Source organism: Protopterus annectens, chromosome 6.part0 (genome assembly GCF_019279795.1).
Source record: "Protopterus annectens isolate FY-2018-M chromosome 6.part0, PAN1.0, whole genome shotgun sequence".
Classification (NCBI taxonomy): Eukaryota; Metazoa; Chordata; order Ceratodontiformes; family Protopteridae; genus Protopterus; species Protopterus annectens.
In genome coordinates, this window is record NC_056737.1 from 14,351,265 (window position 1) to 14,371,512 (window position 20,248).

The 20,248-nt window shown below is 40.4% G+C and overlaps 1 protein-coding gene across 6 annotated transcripts in view; it reads left to right on the plus strand.

Moving 5' to 3' along the window:
* G2E3 (G2/M-phase specific E3 ubiquitin protein ligase) overlaps window positions 1-20,248 on the plus strand; it is a 1,254,036-nt gene that overhangs the window by 866,294 nt on the left and 367,494 nt on the right. For all 6 annotated transcript variants that reach the window (XM_044073806.1, XM_044073803.1, XM_044073801.1 and 3 more), the window contains one exon: window positions 8,021-8,145. In XM_044073806.1, coding sequence (XP_043929741.1) covers window positions 8,021-8,145 — 125 coding nt within the window. The remainder of the gene's footprint in view (window positions 1-8,020; window positions 8,146-20,248) is intronic.

Here is a 20,248-nt window from a genome sequence, read left to right on the forward strand (position 1 = left end):
AAACTCAAGCATCATTCAGGGAGAGGTGTCTTAAGAAAATTTGCTTGAGTTTTTATTAAGGGGTGAGGGGGTTAGGACCATATATAATAAACCTGTAACTGTTTTGTAAGAAAAAAAATGCAACAAAGCTGTGGTATATGTATAGTATAAAATAGCATAATTGTTTTTATCTATGTAGACACAGCAGAGATTTAATGAGTTGACTTTCGGCTTTTCCCGGTTAGGGGTCACCACAGCGGAACTCCGGTCCACTCATGATTGGCAGTGGATTTTTATGGTGCCGAGTTGCCAGCCCGACGCCCAACCTTCAAAGAAGGCACGCCCATTCACACTGTTACCTGCATGTCGCGGGGAGGGCATGCAGACTCCACACAGAAGGCGCTCCAGCCGAGAATCAAACGGGAAAACCTCTTGCTGTGCGGCGACAACGCTAAGCGCTGCACCACCGCAGCATCAGTGCACTGCACTATCACTGCAGAGATTTAATATATATAAAAAATTGTAGACAGTCTGTTTTCTACCATAAAAAGTAATAAAAATCAAATTAGGCCAATATAAATCTGACACTGCTCAATGCTTGCAGTCTGAATAAAAATGCCTGAATATGAGATCTTTCCAAACCGTGGGTATTTACACATTTCACAGTACAGTAAGAAAGTTATAGTAATTACACAAAACACTCCCCGTTACCTGGGTTTTCTGCATATCATTCATTCAGACTTTGCTTGGGAGGTAGCTATAGTCATTCTTAATTCCATCATTTCATGATAGATCTAGCATATAAATGACTTTGAACTCCTTGACATCTTAAGTGTCCATAAATAAGTCTAACTACCATGTCCTTGCTGATTATAGAAACCCCTTCTCTCTCTCCCACTGCCCATGATATCTAGCTAAACAAGCTCGTCATTGTCTTTTGAAATGGACATGACTTTCCTGGAATATTTATTTATTTGCAATTTGATTACTGGGGAAGCCCACTGGAAGCGAATTCACCCATTTTCAGTGGAGGCCCGGGCAGAAAAGCTCCAAGATGCATTATACAATTTAGATACAAATGATAGTTAATATTAAAGGTCTTATGTAGAATAGTTACTCATAAATGCATTCAGTATCATGCATAGTTAACAAATTCATTAAGCTTGAAGGTAGGGATCACAGTTTCATTTGAGGAAAACAGATATGGGTTAGGTGTGGAAACAGTTTACATACAAACCTTTTAAGAAAATGTAAATACGCTTTACATACACACATCAACAGTAGAATGCTGTTTACAATATTTACAAGGTTGGGCTGTGTGAGGGTAGCTGTAGGAGGTGAGAGCTTAGAGAGAAGCTGTAGAAATTGAGAGCTTAGATAGGCTCATAGGAAGATAACTATGAGAGTTGTAGAGCTTGGGAACCAGAGCGATTTCAACTTACCAAATGTAGATTGATGAACTTTTACACCACCAGCAACAAAAATGTACTGATCTGATGTCATTTTCATTTGTTCTTAAACCTGTAGTGGTTCAGATCTGAACCTCCGATCCAGCTCAGCCACGTTCTATGGCCCTAGGATCCAATTCTCGAGCTCTTCCCTTTACCCATAATGACCCCATTCCCCCAGATTACCACAAATCTGGTTTTCCGTTCAACAAGACTGGGATTGCAAATCTCTCGAGCTCCTAGTGGGTTAATGAGTGTGTTTTGTGCATTTCTAGCTTCCCTTTCTTAGTTTTCCTTGTTTCTCTTTTTTCTAACCACCCTTATATATATGTATGTGTATATATATATATATATATATATATATATATATATATATATATATACACACACACACAGATGTTTATAGATATATAATGTGTATGTATATATGTAAAGTATTTTATTCATAGTTTAAATCTCTTCTTGTTTCCTTCGTTAGGCTTATCTGCTTTCTCTTTCTTCACTTTCTCTGCCTGTCTTGATAGCATACCTCTCAAGTGTACCTCATTATGAGGAACGTACCTCATTTGGGGTCTTAAAAAGTTTATGTTCCTCAAAGTTCCTTGAAGTTCCGCATTGAAAGACTCTGTCACACATTCAGTGTTAGGATTTTTTTTTAAGTGAAATCCATAGTAAATAGAAATTAATTATATTAATTTATTAAAATATCTTCTTTGTAAGTAAAACCAGCGTATTTTAACCATCCTATGGCCTAACTAGTTGAAGTTGTTAGTAAGCTAATAGAATGTGTTCCACATTTTGCCCATTTGTTCCACATTGAGGGCCAGCGTTCCTTATTTTGGAGATGGAAGGTTGAGAGCTATGCTTGAATAGAGAGCTTTAAAAATGTCTGAGAAACCAGTTGGTTTTAAAAAAATGCATTTTCTGTGGGCACAAGATTCCTCAATCTGGTGTCCACAGGGAGTGTGTTTACTGCTTAGGTCCTAAACATTTGGAGTCTCCTTGCTCCATTTGCATGGGCTTCAATCAACATGCCGTAAATGGCAGGAGGAAAAAGTTAATTCTCAAAGGCCTCCTGCCCTTGTCTGCTTCTTTCCTTGGCACTTCTTCAGCAGCTCAAACTCCCAAGAAGCAAAAGGAGTCCCGAGAACACCGAAAGTGTTCTCCGGTTAAGGCTTCTCCTTATCTTATGGCTGAACCACCAAAAAAAGGTTCAGAAGACCTTGGATCTGTGGCCTTACACTGGCTTTGATTGTTACTGCCATTCAGATCTCCCCAGAGCTGGTTCGTCTGACTCTGGGATCTCCTGGGCTTCCAGCAATCACCAAAAAGATCTCCCAGGGCTTCCTCCACCTCCTTGTCCTTCAAGTCTTCCCGCAGTCTTTCAGAAGCTGAGGTTGATAGAATGATGACATTTCTGAGGATATAAATCCAGATTGGGAGTTCTGCCAGCTCCATCCCCCTGTGGATCTGTGAGCTGTTCTGCCTTTATTCCAGTTGCTTCTTCTCCATTCCAACCACTTGCTTAGGAGTCCAGTGATCCAAAGGCCCAGAGAGTTGAGACGGGGGCGATAGTGCTTGTCACTTCAGTGCAGACTTTCTCCTTGACCCATTTGGCTCCAACCATGTTGGAGCAGAACATCTCTCTGAGCCAAAGCCTCAGTGTCAGATCTGAGGGATTGACTTTGGCTAGGTTTTGCAGCCATCGTTTCCCCACAGAGCTTTGACATTCAACAGCTAGGCACTGACTCCCTCCTCTGAGTGGGAGATCTGTGGGCCTCGCAGGGGGTTGTCTGCTCTGTGAGTTTCCGCTCTGGAGAGATGGCCTTTGACTTCTGCAGCTCTTTCTGCCTTCGAGATGATGGTGGAGGGTTCTCTCCCTACCTGGAAGAGCCCTGAATCTCACTTCCTTGGATCTGTGTCCCACCCCTGCTTTGGATCCTGTGCCTTGGTCCTCTCTTCTGTTTCCTCTAGGACACCCAGCCCAGAAAAGTTTCCAGCCAGTTCCACTTTCTGAACCCCCTGTCTCTTCTGATACCTCTCCAGAGCATCCCACCAAGGAAGTCCCTCGTAAGAGAGAGTGCAGAAGGAGGCACCTGTATTCCCCCCAGGAATATGTCACTGAGAATACAGACTTTGATGAGGAGGAAGCCTCCCCAAAATCTTCATCTGAAGATGTCTCTCTTGGAGACGGTCTTACCCAAAACCCTACCCAGGAAGAGTCAGTGTTTTTGGAAGCCTTCTTGTCTGGCCTATCTACATCTTGGGGTATCCCTCCCCTGCAGACGTTATTGACTTGATCTCTCACAGGGCATGAAAGGAGCTGGATGCCTTGAAACCAATCCCTAAAAAAAAACAGACAAGTTCCTCAGCACTCCTACCGACAGCATTGGACAAAATGTATCCCTGTTGATGCCATGGTCGTTGCAGCAGCCATCAAGAAAGGGCTAGCAGAGCTAAGCTCCACCTATCTACCCCCCTAACAGGGAGTCTAGGGCTTTGGACAGATTTGGCAAGCGAGTTTATGCATCAACGACCTTCACATTGTAATCGCTGAACTGTCCGACACACTTCACCTGACTACAGAGGGACCTAATTAAGGAACTCTCTAGCTCTGCCCTAGGATCCATGTCTGCAGAGGAACAGAAAACCCTTTCCTCCATACTGGCCTCCCTACAGTCTCTCTAACATGTCCATGAGGCTAAATACACATGCCTGAGAGGGTACCTCAAGGTATGTCAGTTCAGGTAATGCTATAAGGCATCATGCCTGGATGCGGCTTTGTGACTTGGCGGAACCTTTCAAGGCATCCGTCATCAATGCTGCATTTGACAGATTGTCATTGTTTGACCCCTCTAAGACCTATCTGCCATCGGAATCCATTTTTCTACCTTGCAAAGGCCTTTCTCCAAGAACCAGAAAGGTGGTGAAAAATGTGGTTCCAAAAGTCTCAAGGTGCCTTTTAGGAATCATACGGCGATTTTTTTTTTTTTCCCCCCAGAGGCAGAGGAGAAAACAAGTATAATGGCAGATGCCCGCATGGCAGGGGGAGGGGGTTGCAATATCAAGGATCTCAAGGTTTCTTCTCGGATCCTTGCAGTGCTCCTGAGAGTTTGACCAACTGTCCCTTTCTGGAGGCAGTGGGGGGGGGCAGTTATCCTTGCACCAAAACACCTGGTTAGCCATAGCAAACAATCAGTGGGTGCAAAGTGTCATATGCAGAGAATATTCCATTCCATTTTTCGATATACCACAGCCAAGGATAAAGTTCCCCAATGTTCCACCCAGTCAGAGGGAGGAAGCAGTATTACAAATTTCAAAGCTGCTAGAAAGTCATCCAGGAGGTCCCACCAGACCAAATCGGATCCTTAATCTACTCAAGGTTCTTTTAGTGCTGAAGAAGACAGGGACCTGAGGCCAGTCTTGGGCCTAACATTCCTAAACAAATCAGTAGACAGTTCGAAGTTCCGGATGGTCACGGTTCAGTCCATTCTACCACTATTATGAAAGGACAATTGGATGTGCTCAGTCAACCTTCAGGATGCATGCTATCATATCAAAATGAACAGGGGCTCCAAAAGATTTCTCTGCTTCTAATTGGGGGGGGGGTCAGTCATCAGTTCAGAGTACTCCCTTTGGTCTCACCACAGCCCCCTGGGTGCATGGCGGTAGTAGCAGCTCACTTGAGACTGCATGGATTCAACATTTTTCCTTACCTAGATGACTGGCTCCTAACCGCATCAATCAGGCATCTACTACTACAAGCCAGGGACTGTCTACTGCATCTGTCCTGTACCCTGGGCATCATGATCAACATGCAGAAATCACAGCTACATTCCGTGGAGTTGATAATAGAAGCATGCCTGGACACAGCCAACTGTCTCACCTACCTGCCTCAGGACAGGATATCCACCTTAAGATTGCACATCAGACAAGTTCTGGACATTCCAAAACCCCCAACAAGTCTAGTTCTCAGAGTATTGCATTCAGTGGCTGGCATGATAACATTGATTCCAACTGCACTCTTACATATGAGAATGGCGGTTCAATGCCCTTCAACAACAAATGGAGCAAGTTCTTTGCCCTGATCCTTCCTCAGGGACAGTCAATGAGAGATGCTCTGGTCCATGTTTGGCCTTCCTGTCTTCTTTATGCTTACCCTCCCCTACTCCTCATACCCACGTTCCTTCAGAAAGTACAGAGGTTGGAATGATCTTCATTGCTCCCTTCTGGCCCCAACAGGTCCGGTTCTTCTTTCTGTGGTCTTGCCTAGTATGCGCTCTGTGGACACTGGAACCAAATTGAGATCTCCTGACCTACCCATCAGGGCAGATTCACCCAGATCTTCCAGGACACTAAAACTAACCGCACGGTTTCTCCTATTCTGATGATGGCTAGAAATACTAGGCTTTCGTCACTGGTTTAGAGAATTTTAATAGCCTCACTTACAGCTTCGACCAGAAAAATTTATAAAAGTAAATGGCAGAAGTTTTCAATATAGGCTCACCAGAAACATTTGAACCCCATTACAGCTCCTTTTCCTGCAGTTCTAGATTTTTTTGCTTCAGTTTTCCAGGACGGAATAAGCTTTTCTACTATTAAGGTGCAACTGGGAGCCATCTCGAATTATCACATTGGAGACCATTCATCTTTTCTGGCATCATCTACACTGTGTAAGACCTTCCTCAGGGGTACTTTTTTACTTAGACTTCTTGTAAAGGACCTTTCTCCTCCTCTGGACTTAACCGTGATGTTACAAGTTCTTGTTCAACCTCCCTTTGAACCTTCAGCCAAGCTAGACTTGAAATATCTTTCATAGACGACTGACTTTTTATTAGCCATCACTCCAGCTAGAAGGGTATCTGAATTGAAAGCTGTATCATCCAAACCCCCATATTTTATTTTTCATAAAGATTGTGACCTTGTGTACCGATCCTTCCTTTTTGCCCAAAGTTGCATCCGAAAACAATATAAATCAGGTCATCAACCTACCAGTTTTCTTCTCCAATTTTCAAAACAAAGGTGAATATACTCTTAATCTTCTAGATGTTCATAGACAACTATGTTTTTACCTAGATAGAACAAAATCTTTCCGAAAAAACGATCAGCTGTTTGTTTCCTTAAATGTTAGATTGAGAAGGCCAGCGTCCAAAGTTACTTTGGCAAAATGGATTACGGATTGCACATCTTGTATAGTCTTCCAAAAGTGTTCCACTGTCTCAACATGTCAAGGCTCACTCTTCTTGATTTATGTCTACATCTTTAACATAGCACATATCTGCTCCACAACTAAAGTCTCTCCTACCTTTGTCAAATCAGACCACAATGGTGTCCTATTTTCTGAGACCCCAATACAGTAGTTAAAACCACCAACCCTACTCTATTTGGGTTTCTCCTAGATATCTTAGAAGTCTTGGATGACCAAATAAAATTTAAGAGCTCTCACTCCAGTACAGAGGACCTGGTACCTATGCCACTGACTTTTACTCACACCTGCATTCCTGCGTTGAGGCATCTGTGCTCAACTACCACCACAATTATGATGGCAAATTCAAAAAATAAGCCACTATGTTGGAATTCTGCTGTCAGAAAACTTTACATTAAAAGAAAAAAAACTCCACAGCTCTAAGGAATTAACACTTCTCTTTTCTGTTTACACCACATATGCATTGACATCGATAGAGGAGGAAGTCTGATGAGCCTGGACAGGAAACGCAAAAACTCTAGTATACAGGCTGGCCATCAGACTTACGCAGGCAGGAATTCCAAGTGTCTGTACTGCAACAGTTAAATATACACCAACATCTATTTATAGTAAATTCTTAGACAAGGGTACCGTGTTCAAATACTAGAATAACTAATGCTTTAAGAGTTTACACTCATTTGTCAGCCTGTATTTATTTCTGCCTTGCTTTTCCTGGGATAAGAGAGTAGCATTTATATGGTAGACATTTCAAGAGTATCCTTCCTGTGTATTCATTGGTGAGTTAAATATTGGTGCAATTGTGTGGTGTTCTTTTGTACATTTAGCAGTGATGGCTAAGGGGTTAGACTGATACTTCTGTTTAGCATAGCTTCTTTCCCATTTCCTTAATATGCATTCTACTATCATGCAAAGAGTTGGACTAAGCACTTGTAACTGGTTAAGATTTTCTTATGCTGGATTTTTTCTCTTATGGCTGCTTTATTGGGTTGGTGGTGTCAAGACACACTTGGTAGTGGTTTGTACTCCAAAAAGAAGAGCAGATGGAGCATGAGGTTACCTCCCTTTAGAGCTGCATTTCTTAACTGATGTCCATTCTATACATGGGAGGTAAATTAACACTGCTCTGTGGACATCTGGTTTTTAACACTGATATTCACTGGAGAATAAATCTAGTGCATTTATAATTGCACTGCAGCAGTATCCCTACTCTTTTGAATATCTAACATTTAGTGAATGTCTGCATGTGTGTAATTTTATGGTAAGCACTCCTATACCAGTTGTTTCTAACATCACTATTAGATGTGTATATGAAGATGTATAACTTGTAGAATTAGCATTTGTTAATGCTTTATGAATAACTTCATATTGTCTTTCTGTACTTTTACAGTCAATGGGAAATTAAGCGTTGCCAGTCTTGTGGTTCAAATGCCACGCATTTTGCATGCTCGTTGATAAATCGGTGGTGTGAAACCTGGGAGTGTAATTTATGTCGGGATATAATTTGCCATTCAGGTAATTTTTTTTATTTATGTATAGTACACCTTGATACATGTTTAAGTACACTCAACTGGTAGATTAGAGAAGCATCTTAGTTTTGGAAAATCTTTAATATCCTACTGTGTACATGGTTTTTATTTCTAAAGTATTTTTGTGTAAGTGTTGCTTGAAAAGAAAAAAAATATATACATGTGCAGTCCCACTGGATGACCTCTATGGTGTAACAAACACATCACAAAAATCTTACTAAAAATGAATCTGTGTCCTCTGAGTTTGCCTTCTTTATATCTGATAACCTCACCTCCTCTATCTCCTTATGAAATTCTTGTCTTTTTTTTTCTCACATTACATCACCTCCCCTGTACTGAAAAATATCCCGTTCCCCCTCGACTCTTAAGCTTCCCTGAAACTTTTTGTAAAATGTGCCTAATATCCCCAACTACTTAATCATTTACTTACAGTATCTATGTAACTCGTAATCTGCGATGTATAACTTACTATAATCTCAAATGCCTCACAGCATAGTTTCTCAATTTTTAATTTTATTGCATTACTTGCTAATATTGTCTCATACATATCATGATTTGAACATCTGTTTGTATTGTTGTTGCTCTTTAATGTATGTGGAGTGTTTCTCCCCTGGCCTGTACTGAACAGGGTTATTTGATGACCCAGGCAGACTTTCCTTAGTAAATAAATGCAATAAACAAATTGCTACCTTCCATGTCCTTTACCATCATTTTTCCTTTTTTTTCTTCATATCAATAGGTTTTCATTTACTCCCCCTTAACCCAATCTCTTACTCCTCTATGCATTAGTTCTACCACAGTCTTACTTTCCAAGTGAGCTCACCCTATTAGATCTTCAATACTGTTTCTTATCCTAGTTACCCTCCTCCTTAATCTTCCTATCCTGAAAACTACTAAGCTCTTTCCCACTTCCACTCCTTGTTTTTGTATCCTTTCTCCCCAGTGTATACCATAATGGTAACCTCCTTGCAGGTGTGCTATCCTTCCCACACTTTATCTCCTTCAACCATTCAGTTTTGATGGCCTCCTTCCTTTTTCCAGCATTTCATCAGTCTCCTTCCCTCATTCCATTCACATTCTGTTTCATCTTGATTCCATAGTCCAAGTATTTTAAGTGACCAAGTTTGTGATGTGTTGAAATGTTATTGGGAATTCCTCATGAAAAATGGGGAAATTATAAAAACTCTTATGGGATGTTCCTTCTATTTCTTATAGGCATGGGCGGAATTTGAAAGATATGCTTGTTCATAGTAGTTTTGTATCTCCTGACATTAATATTGTTAGACATCCATCTGCATTAGGTACTTTTCCATGTAATACTTGTGGTGTTCGTCTGTTTGTAGTAAATTTTAATAATAATTATTAAATTGTATTCTACAGGAACTTTTTCATGTAGTACTGAAGGTGTTGGTGCCCATGCAACTTATTTTATATTGAGGAAACTAAAAGAATATTTAAATTAAGATTGCAGGAGCATGTCAGGGACATTAAGTAACAAAAACTAGAAAGTTCAATAGCAATTAATTTCAAAGAACAACATGACAGTGATTTTTATTGCTTCAGGGTACAGTTTTGAAAAAGTTTGTTGGAATGGGGGAAAATTCATTATTAAAAGATAAACTATTATACAAGGAATCTGTTTTTATATTAAAATACAACAACTTAATGCCTTTGTGATTGAATTGTGAAGTTAATTGGAATATTTAATATAATTTTTTTTTGGTTGATTAATTACTTTTGTGTTTTATATATATATATATATATATATATATATATATATATATATATATATATATATATATATATATATATATATATATATATATATATATATATAATATATATATATATGGGTCTATATTAGAAGATTGAATGTTTAGGTGATCGAACACCTAAACATCGATCTTCTAATATCGAAAGCAAAAAAAAAAAAACGGCTAACGGCCAATATATTGCAGGGAAAGATTTCCCTTTGGCATTCGCCAGATTTTGCCATTTCTGTACTGTTGAGTGATCTCTGAGTTAGTATATTTAGTTAGGGTGTGTGTGGGGGGCAAAGCCCCCCACTTAGTTTGTATGTAAAGTTTTTTTTTTTTTTTTTTTTTACTGGCTGACGTGTTTCCCTTGGGGGATTCGATATTAGAAAATCGATGTTTAGGTGTTAGATCACCTAAACATTCGATCTTCTAATATAGACCCATAAAATACATCCGGTATGTTTTGTTATAAAATGTTACTCCTTGAAGGTTGTTCAGCTGAGGCGCTAGAGACGAATAAAATTTTGTGGATCAGTTGCCTCTTGTTTTATTTAACTTTATTTGTTTGGTGGTTGTGTATATTGGTTTGGTGTTTGACAACTGACCCTTCTACTAACATACCTCTTGTATTTTGGGAAGAGGGTTTCTTGCTGAGTTCTACCCAAAGGACTATGGAAAAGTACATTACCCAAGATGTTTCTGGTGTACCATGTGGTCATTGGTTTGATACTGTTGTTAATAATTCATCTGGATTTTTGGTGAAGTATTTGGAAGAGACAGCGTAAAATGTACAGTCATTTTTCTTTGGTGGGTCAGATTAACGCCAGAATTGTTCCTACAGAGGTTCAGGAGTTTTGTGATCATTTTGAACAGCTGCTTATTAAAGAAACTGAAGTACTTTTCAGTGTTTCGGGTTTGCAACATTATATAGAATTAAATGCATCACCGAGGGGACTTCAGTGCCTTTGAGTCCTACAACCCTATTTGATCTTAATAATGAGGAAGATAAATGTTTTAGGAACCATTGGCTGGTAGCAGCTCACAAATGTGCTATGGAATGGGTGGCAATTGTAGTTGAAAGAGATCGGCTAAAACAACAGAAGTTAAAGGGTAAGTTTTGTGGCTTATATGCTGATATTGCTGCTCATTTTTCTGCTGCTCATCTTGACGGTCTAATTTGCAATATAAACGAGAGACTTAAAAACTCTTGAATTGGAACTCGTGGGACAGAAGAAAATTAAACTTGAGAGATACCCAGGATTATGAGAATGGACAGCCCTTTATTTGGAGGTCCAATCAAAAACCTAGAGAGCAAGGGAAGCCAGCACATCAGAATGGAGGTTTTACAAAGCCTCATTCGGTTTCTTTTGTGTCCTCTGATGGTACGGGTTTCACAAAGGGGCCAGATAACGATGACAATGGATATCCTCCTTTTCCTCCTGCTCAGAACTCAATAGTGTACCAACAATGTTTTTGAGGTAATAGTGGTGATGAATGACAATATATAACAACTGGAAAAGAGAGAGAACTGTTAACTGGACTTCTGCAGCCGTATCTGAAGGACAGTCTCTGCCATTTCACAAAAGAGGTAGATAGCAATGAAGCTTTTGATGTTTCTGCAAATGTTGTGACCAAATTTAATTCTGACTCTATAGTTTTAAATTTGTCACGTTGTACATTATTGAATGAACATTTTAATGTTTTAAATTTGGGTTTTAAATTCATTCCCACAGTATTGCAACACCTACATGTTTTTAAACAAGAGATTATCCAACTAGTTCGAAAGTTGCATTTAAAATTTTTTGTGGTGATAAGTTGATTAAATATACAGAGAAAATTTCTGATTACTCTGATAGTTCTGAGGATAGTTTATTTTCTTGTGTTTCTGATACTGGTGATGACTTCTCTGCCAATGCTTATTGTTTGTTGAATACTTCTTGTATCTTATGTAAAAGCAAATTTATACCACTCTGTTAATGACTGTATCAAGCAATTTTCAGTTATGTTTAACCATTCAGTTGAGAAGTTGTATGATAAATTCATTAAGGATGAACACCATATAGGCTATAATTTGACTAAACGGTAGTAGAAGGCCTTGAAAGAAATTAGCATGAAAATAAAACTGAGCAAGCAAATAAAGTGGTTTTGCGTTCTACACAGTATGTACTCGTGTGTTATGAACTTTTAGGAGATGAGGGTTTATGAAAAAAGTAATATTCATTTGTATAATGATGCATTGTTACAATTTAAATGTTTGATAAGAGCTTTAGACTAGGGTATTTTTCTAAAGAGGATGTGGACAAGAAATTTTCTGTGGATGTTTGTAGTCTTGCAACCTTTTATTGTCTACCAAAGATTCATAAAGATCTTTTGAATCCCCTGGTCACCCAATTATTTCAGTATGAAGATACTTTCTGCACAATATAGGCTAGTTTTTACATTTTCTTTTTCCATTTGTTCCTAAACGTTCCTCTTATATTAAAGATAGCTTTGACTTCTTAAGCAAAATAAGGAATGTACTTGGGTCACCCTAGATGTTAAAAGCCTATATACTAATATTCAACATAAAAATGGAATACAGGCAGTTTTTTTAGATGACAATCCAGTCTCAAATTATATACAGAATTAGTACATTTTTGCCTCTTGAATAATTATTTTACTGCCTATATACTAATATTCAACATAAAAATGGAATACAGGCATTATATTGTTTTTTTAGATGACAATCCGGTCTCAAATTATATAAAGAATTAGTACATTTTTGCGTCTTGTATAATTATTTTACTTTTGATAATGTCCTTTATCACCACTTGCAAGGTACTGCTATGGGGGCACCTTTTGCCCCCATGTATGCAAACTTGATGGCTTCATTTAAAGTTGATTTGTATAAACATGAATTTATGAAAAAGTATGATGTTCTTCATCTCACATTTCTGCAGTCATAACCTGTGGGTAGTCCGCTGTCCTCGGTCGGCCCGAATACCAAAGTGTTAGGCTGGCGTCGGTCATGGTCGCTCAGATCTGACGTCAGTACGCCGTGGTACTAAAGCGCATGACCGACGCCATTTCCTCAGTCTTTCTTGCCGCATGGTCCAAAGCAGAAGCAGCGTTTTGCAAGTGCCGTTCGGCGTCCTGAAATTTTCGTATTCTGAGTTTCAGACCGAAGACCAAGTTGGGCTAAGTACCCCGTTGGGGAATATTTTTGTCTTTTCTTGCCTCAGTTAATTCCGGATGTCAGAAAAAGTGAATAATTGTATTTCTTGTGGGAAACAGATACCTCATAGGGATTACCACTCTCTTTGTATTCCTTGCTTGGGGCCTGAGCACGACGTAGTCGGGTGTCACTTTTGTGCTAGATTTAATAAGCGCACCATTAAGCGCAGGTTAGATTGTGCTAGGCTTGTCTTGATGGCGGTGTAATTACAATATGCCGTCGGATCCTCCGACGCCCGCTACCACTAAGAAGCGTAAGGAAAAATCGTTAAAGTCCAAGCAGGATGAGTCGTCCGTTACGGATGCCGGTTCTTTAGAAACTTCGGTGGAATCAGTGGATCCAGCCGAGGTTTCAGCTGAGTCTCAGGGGGAGCCTTTAGTTTTGCAGGATGTGGCCTCTCAGGAGTCGGGTCAGGCTGAGGGGGCCTCTCAGGTTTCTGTAGTCCCTCCTTTGCATAAGGTGGTTAGGCCTTCTACTTCTGTCTCTAAGGTACCTTCCAAGGTCAGGCCTGGTTTGTCTTCCTCTGGCGTCAGCCCTAGTTCTGCAGGTTCTGTACCTAAAAAGCATATGCTGAAAATGGCAGAAGATTTAATTTCCTTAATCAGGGTTCTTTGCCCCTCAGATAAGAGGCCTAGGGTAGAGCCAGAGGTGGAAGGATTGGAGCATTCTTCAGATTACTCTGTGTCTTGACTGAAGACATTCAGGATTTTCCTCCTTATTCTGATTCAGATGCAGAGGATTCTAGTCCTTCTGCTTCCCCCCCCCAGAGGATTTTATTTTTTTCTGAAACCCTGCATTCCATGAGAGAGCATTTTAAGTGGGAAGGTCAGGATTTCTCAGATTCTAGAAAGAGACTTAGGGAATTTTTGTTTTTACCACAGCATAGGCCCTTGGCTATACCTCCTGTTTTGGATGTTGTTCAGGATGTTTTCTCTGAAGCTTCCCTTAATCCTGATTCTTTGCCTCCTGCTCGGTCAAGCCAGACAGGTATTACAGAGTGCCTGAGGCTCATAAATATTTGTATAAAAGCCCGAGAGCTGACCCAGGAACTATTAGCCAGGGACCTAAGGGTGTCAGGGCTTCTGTTGTAAAGAATCCAGTTCCTATGGAATAAAGATTCTAGAGCTTTGGATAGGTGGGGTAAAAAAGTGTATACCTCTTCCACTCTAGCAATGAGGGCTTTGAATTGCCAGTTTCATATGCTGAAGTACCAAAACTTTCTCCTGAGTCAGTTGAAATCTAAGGTAGATGCTTTGGCAGAGGGCATTGAGTGTAAGGAATTGCAGGATTTAGTTCATGCCTCTGATCAGGTGGGTAAGCATTCTTTGCAGTGTGGTTTTGATGCTCTTCAGGCCACTTCCAGGGTGGCTGCCACTGGATCAGTTATTCGTAGGCACGCCTGGCTTACGGATCAGAATTTGTCAGAGCATGTTAAAGCTCGAATTTTGGATGCTCCCCTTCAGTCTGAAGTTCTGTTTGGTTCTCCTGTGAAGTCAGTTTTGAAGAAAATGGAAGACAAAGCCAAGTCTATGCAAACAGTTAAGGATTTTTTACAGGTGCAGCCCCCTAAGTTTAGCAGAAATTGGCCTACTAAGGGATGGGCTTATCCTTCTTCTGATTTACAGTCTAGGGGCAGATCTAGACGTGGTAGGGGCAGAGCTCATGTTCAAGGTTCTTTCCGGCCTAGGACGTGGAGTTCCCCTGCACAATCTTCAGGTGAGGGCAGGGGTCTGCCTTTTCGTAAACAGACCCAATGACCTGTATCTCCAGCTGCCAGATCCCTCCTGTCTGGCAGCTCCTCTGGGAGGAAGGTTGGCACATTTCAGAAAAAATTGGCTTTTAGTCACTCAGGACAAATGGGTGTTGGACATTATAGATCGAGGCTACAAATTTTATTTTCACACCTTGCCTCCTTTCAAAGGCATGCCAGACGTTCCTTCTCAACAAAAGGTGGAGGCTCACGAACAGATTTCTTTACTACTCAAAATGGGGGCTATCCAGGGGGTCCCTCCGTCAGAAGTAGGCCTAGGATTTGATTCTCGCCTGTTTCTTGTACCAAAGAAAGGAAACACTTGGAGGCCAATTCTGGATTTGTCTATTCTCAACACATACCTGGACATTCCAAGATTCAAGATGTTAACTTTGCAACAACTTCTGCCTCTATTAGGCAAAGATCACTGGATGGTAACTCTGGATCTCAAAGAGGCTTATCTTCACATTCCTATCAGGCCCAGCTGCAGGAGGTTCCTGCGTTTTCGGGCTGGGACTTTACATTATCAGTTCTCTGCATTGCCCTTTGGCTTATCTACTGCGCCCAGGGTGTTCACAAAGGTCCTGGCACCGGTGATAGCCTTCTTAAGGTTAAGGGAATACAAATCTATCCTTATTTGGACGATTGCCTGATTCTGGCTCAAGACAAAGTCGAGTTGCTTCACCATCTACAGTATGTTATGGCAGTGTTAAGGTGCCTAGGGTATTCTGTGAACGAAACAAAGTCCAGTGAGACTGAATACAGCTTCTCAGATGGCATTTTTGACCCCGGACAAACAAAGAAATCTTACCCTTTACTTCCAACAATTGTCTCTACGGTCCAGGCTGACTGCAAGGACAGTCCTTCAAGCCTTGGGGTTCATGGCATCTTGTATTCTGGTGCTTCCCAATGCCAAACTGCATATGAGGAAGCTACAATGGTATCTCAAAAGCGTATGGACTCAACACTGCCACGATTTGGACACTGTCATTCAGATGATACCTTGCATCCAAAGGGAATTTTTGTGGTGGGCTCAGGAATGTCACCTAAACAAGGGACTCTCTGTGACCCGACCAGAGGTGAGTCAGATCTTAACGACAGATGCCTCGTACATGGCCTGGGGAGCGCACTTCAATGGAAAATGGGTTCAAGACACGTGGCCTGCCAGACTACAACATTTGCATATCAACATGAAGGAGATGTTAGCAGTCCAATTTGCATTGATGGCTTTCAAGGATTTACTTCTCCCAGGACAAGTGTTGATTCAGACAGACAACACAACAGTCATGTGGTACATCAGCAAGCAGGGGGGTACCCATTCGTACCCTCTTTGCAGACAAGCTATGATTTTGTGGGAGACTGCTCTCAGTTTGCACCTCACCCTTCAGGCAAGGTTTCTGCCAGGAGCACAGAACTCCTTAGCAGATGTTTTGAGCAGACAGATGGTGGATCCCCACGAGTGGAAATTGGATCATCATGTCTTTCAACAGTTGATGGTGGCATGGGGGACTCCAGACATAGATCTGTTCGCTTCTCCACTGAATTACCAACTGCCAAAGTTTTGCACAAAGCTGTTTCACCCAAAAGCTTGGAAAGTGGATGCTCTATCATTCAGTTGGAACAACCTTCACGTTTATGCCTTTCCCCCTCTGCCTCTCCTTCCCAAGGTGCTCCTAAAGGTCAGGCAGGACAAGCCTTGCATGATTCTGATAGCTCCAGATTGGCCACGGCAGCACTGGTACCCTCTGCTGAGGACTTTAGTACGGGAGCCTCCTTGGCCTTTGCCATTAATTCCACATCTTTTGTCCCAGGCAAGCAATCATTTCCGCAATGTCAGGATTCAGTCCCTGCATCTGACAGCCTGGCATATTCTGTTTTAGACCCTGGGGGGTCGCAGCTTCCTCAACAAGTTTTGAATGTCATTTTGGAGGCCAGACGGCCTAGTACAAGGAAGGTTTATGCTGATAAATGGAGGAGATTTTTTCTTTGGAGCAAAACAAAGAGTTTTGATGTTTCAGTGCCTAATTTGAGTGTTTCACTTCAGTATCTTACAGAATTATTAGACAAGGGTTTGTCTTTCTCCTCTGTTAAAGTTCATGCTGCAGCCATTTCTGCTCACTATCAATGTGACCCGCCATTATTCTCTCACCCTTTGTTCAAGCAATTTCTTAGAGGGGCAAAGAACATAAGACCCCCACGTAGAGCTCCTACTCCTTCCTGGGATCTCAATTTTGTGTTGGAAAAGCTCACTTTACCTCCTTTTGAACCTGCAGCTACTTCAGAGTTGAAGTTTTTGTCTTTGAAGACTGCTTTTTTGTTGGCCATTACGTCTGCTAGAAGGGTATCTGAATTACAGGCTCTAATGGCAGTTGAACCCTTCCTGATATTTCATAAGGATAGGGTCTCACTACGGACTAATCCTACTTTTATGCCTAAAGTTGTTTCTAATGTGGCCTTAAACCAATCTATTCATCTGCCTACTTTTTATGCTGATCCCCAAAATAAGGGGGAGAAAATTTTGCATTCTTTGGACATTCACAGGCAGTTACGTTATTATTTGAGCAGAACTAAAGGGTTCAGGCAGTCCCAACAGTTGTTCATTTCTTTTGCCTTGGGATCTCAAGGAAAACCTGTTTCAAAACAAACTATTTCTAAGTGGATTGGGCATTGCATTGCTTTCTGTTATTCCCATCATGGTAAGGAGGTTCCGGCTGGAATCAGACCTCATTCCACTAGGGCTACTGCCGCTTCTACTGCTTTTTTAAGGGGAGTAGCTACTAAGGATATTTTGGAGGCAGCTACCTGGAGTTCAGTGCACACTTTTTCTAAACATTACCATCTTCCTCTTTATTCCAAATCTAGGGCTGGGTTTGCCACTGCAGTTTTACAGGGCATGTTAGCAGCTCCTAATGCTATCTGATTTTACCAACCTCCCTTTACCATTGCTTTGGGATTCTACCCACAGGTTATGACTGCAGCAATGTGAGATGAAGAACATAGTACAGTTTTGTACCTACCATAAATGTAGATGTTCGAAGATCCACATTGCTGCAGTCTAATTTACCCTCCCTCCTTCCCCTCTGTAGTTTGGGGTGGCTGTGTGGTTTGTGGTGTATCTATTGTTGCTATTTTGGTGATTGGGTATTCTTCTATTTTTGGCTATGGCCTTTCTTTTTAAGGCCTTCTGACATCTGGGGCAAGAAAGACTGAGGAAATGGCGTCGGTCATGCGCTTTAGTACCACGGCGTACTGACGTCAGATCTGAACGACCATGACTGACGCCAACCTAACACTTTGGTATTCGGGCCGACCAAGGACAGCAGACTACCCACAGGTTATGACTGCAGCAATGTGGATCTTCGAACATCTACATTTATGGTAGGTACAAAACTGTACTTTTTGTCTTATTATAGATACATAGAGCTGATATTTATTTGTTTAGGAGGGATGAAGTTAATGATTTTTCTGAATTACAAAATAATGTATATAATTTGTCTTTTGATGGACTATGTTATGGTAATGAGGTTATATTTTTGGATATGTGTTGGAGAGATTTTGAGAATGGTTAGATTCGTACATCTGTATATAGAAAGTATTTGAATGGAGGTCATATTTACGTGGTAATTGCCACCCCCCTCCCCCATTTGATTTCTTCTTTGCCATATGGTGAGTTAAGATTACATAGAATTTTTTATAATGAGAGAGATTGTTATGATGTTTATAAAACAGTTGCTATATTTATAAATAGGAGGTATAATCAGGGTCTGGTTAATGAAGCCCTACAAAAAGTTTTGGGGTTTGGTGAGACGCAGAGTGTAAAAAATAGGAATGTAAAAAAGAATTGGGGAAAAGAGAAAGTGTATTTTGTCACAACTTATAATATTTTAAGTGGCCAAGTTTGTGATGTGTTGAAATATTATTGGGAATTTCTTATGAAAGATGGGGAATTACATAAAATCTTGTGGGATGTTCCTTCTATTTCGTATAGGCATGGGTGGAATTTGAAAGATATGCTTGTTCATAGTAGTTTTCTCTCCCCCGACATTAGTATTGTAAGGCATCCATTTGCATTAGGTACTTTTCATGTAATACCTTTGTGGTGTTTGTCAGTTTGGAGTACGTTGTTTTAATAATATTAATAATGTTAAATTTTATCCTACAGGAACTTTTTCATGTAGTATTGAAGGTGTTATTTATGCCCGGAGGTGCCCATGCAACTTATTTTATATTGCGGAAACGAAAAGATTGTTTAAATTATGGTTGCAGGAGTATATCAGGGACATTAAGAAACAAAGAGTAGAAGGTTCAATAGCAATTCATTTCAAAGAACAAAACAGTAGTGATTTTTTTATTGTTGCAAGGTACAGTTCTTGAAAAAGTTTGTTGGAATGGGAGAAAATTCATTATTAAAAGATAAGCTTTTATATAAGGAATCTGTTTTTATATTAAAATACAACACCTTAATGCCTTTGGGATTGAACTGTGAAGTTAATTGGAAATATTTAATATAATTGTTTTATTGGCTGATTAATTGCTTTTATGTGTTTATATACATACATATATCTATATATATAAAATAGTGTGTTTTGTTGTTAAATGTTGCTCCTTGAAGGCTGTTGAGCTGAGGCGCTAGGGACGAATAAAACTTTGTGGTTCAGTACCCTGCTTTATTTCATTATACCGTAGCTGTACCCCTGCTTGCAGTTTTCCATCCATCCCACACTTGCTTTATCATCTCCTTCAACCACTCGATTTTGATGCCCTCCTTCCTTTTTCCAGCATTTCATCTCAATCTCTTTCCCTCATTCTACTCGCATTCAGTTTCATCTTAATAATTCCCTATTCCAAAAGGCTTTGCATCTTCACTTTTACCATTTCCTAAGCTGAATTTCTGTACGTGTAATCTGTCCAGCCTGCTTCCTTACCTTTATTCTTCAAATATGTAAATTGCTCATTTAACCCTTACTATTATCTCTGTAGCCACTAAACTACTTGTATTCCTTTTCTTATCTCTGTCTTGCATTTCACGTGCAATACATCCATCCACCTTGTATAAGTGATCTAATTCTGGCTGTAGAACCACATTAAACACCACTCCCCCAAGACTATCCTATCTCCTTATCTGGTTAATCTGCGAACTTGTTCCATGAACAGCTTTACTGCCTCTGCCCACTGAAATGTAGACAAAGACCACAAAACTATATCTCTTGCCCACTGTTTTTTTTTTTTTTATAGTAATGGAAAGCCCTTCTCCCATCTTCCCCCTTCCTCCCAGCTTTTATGTTTCTTGCACCAGTTACTCTGACTTCTCTCACTCTGCTTTCCTTCTTGCTGGCCGACCCTCTTTATTTAGTTTTATTTACATTTT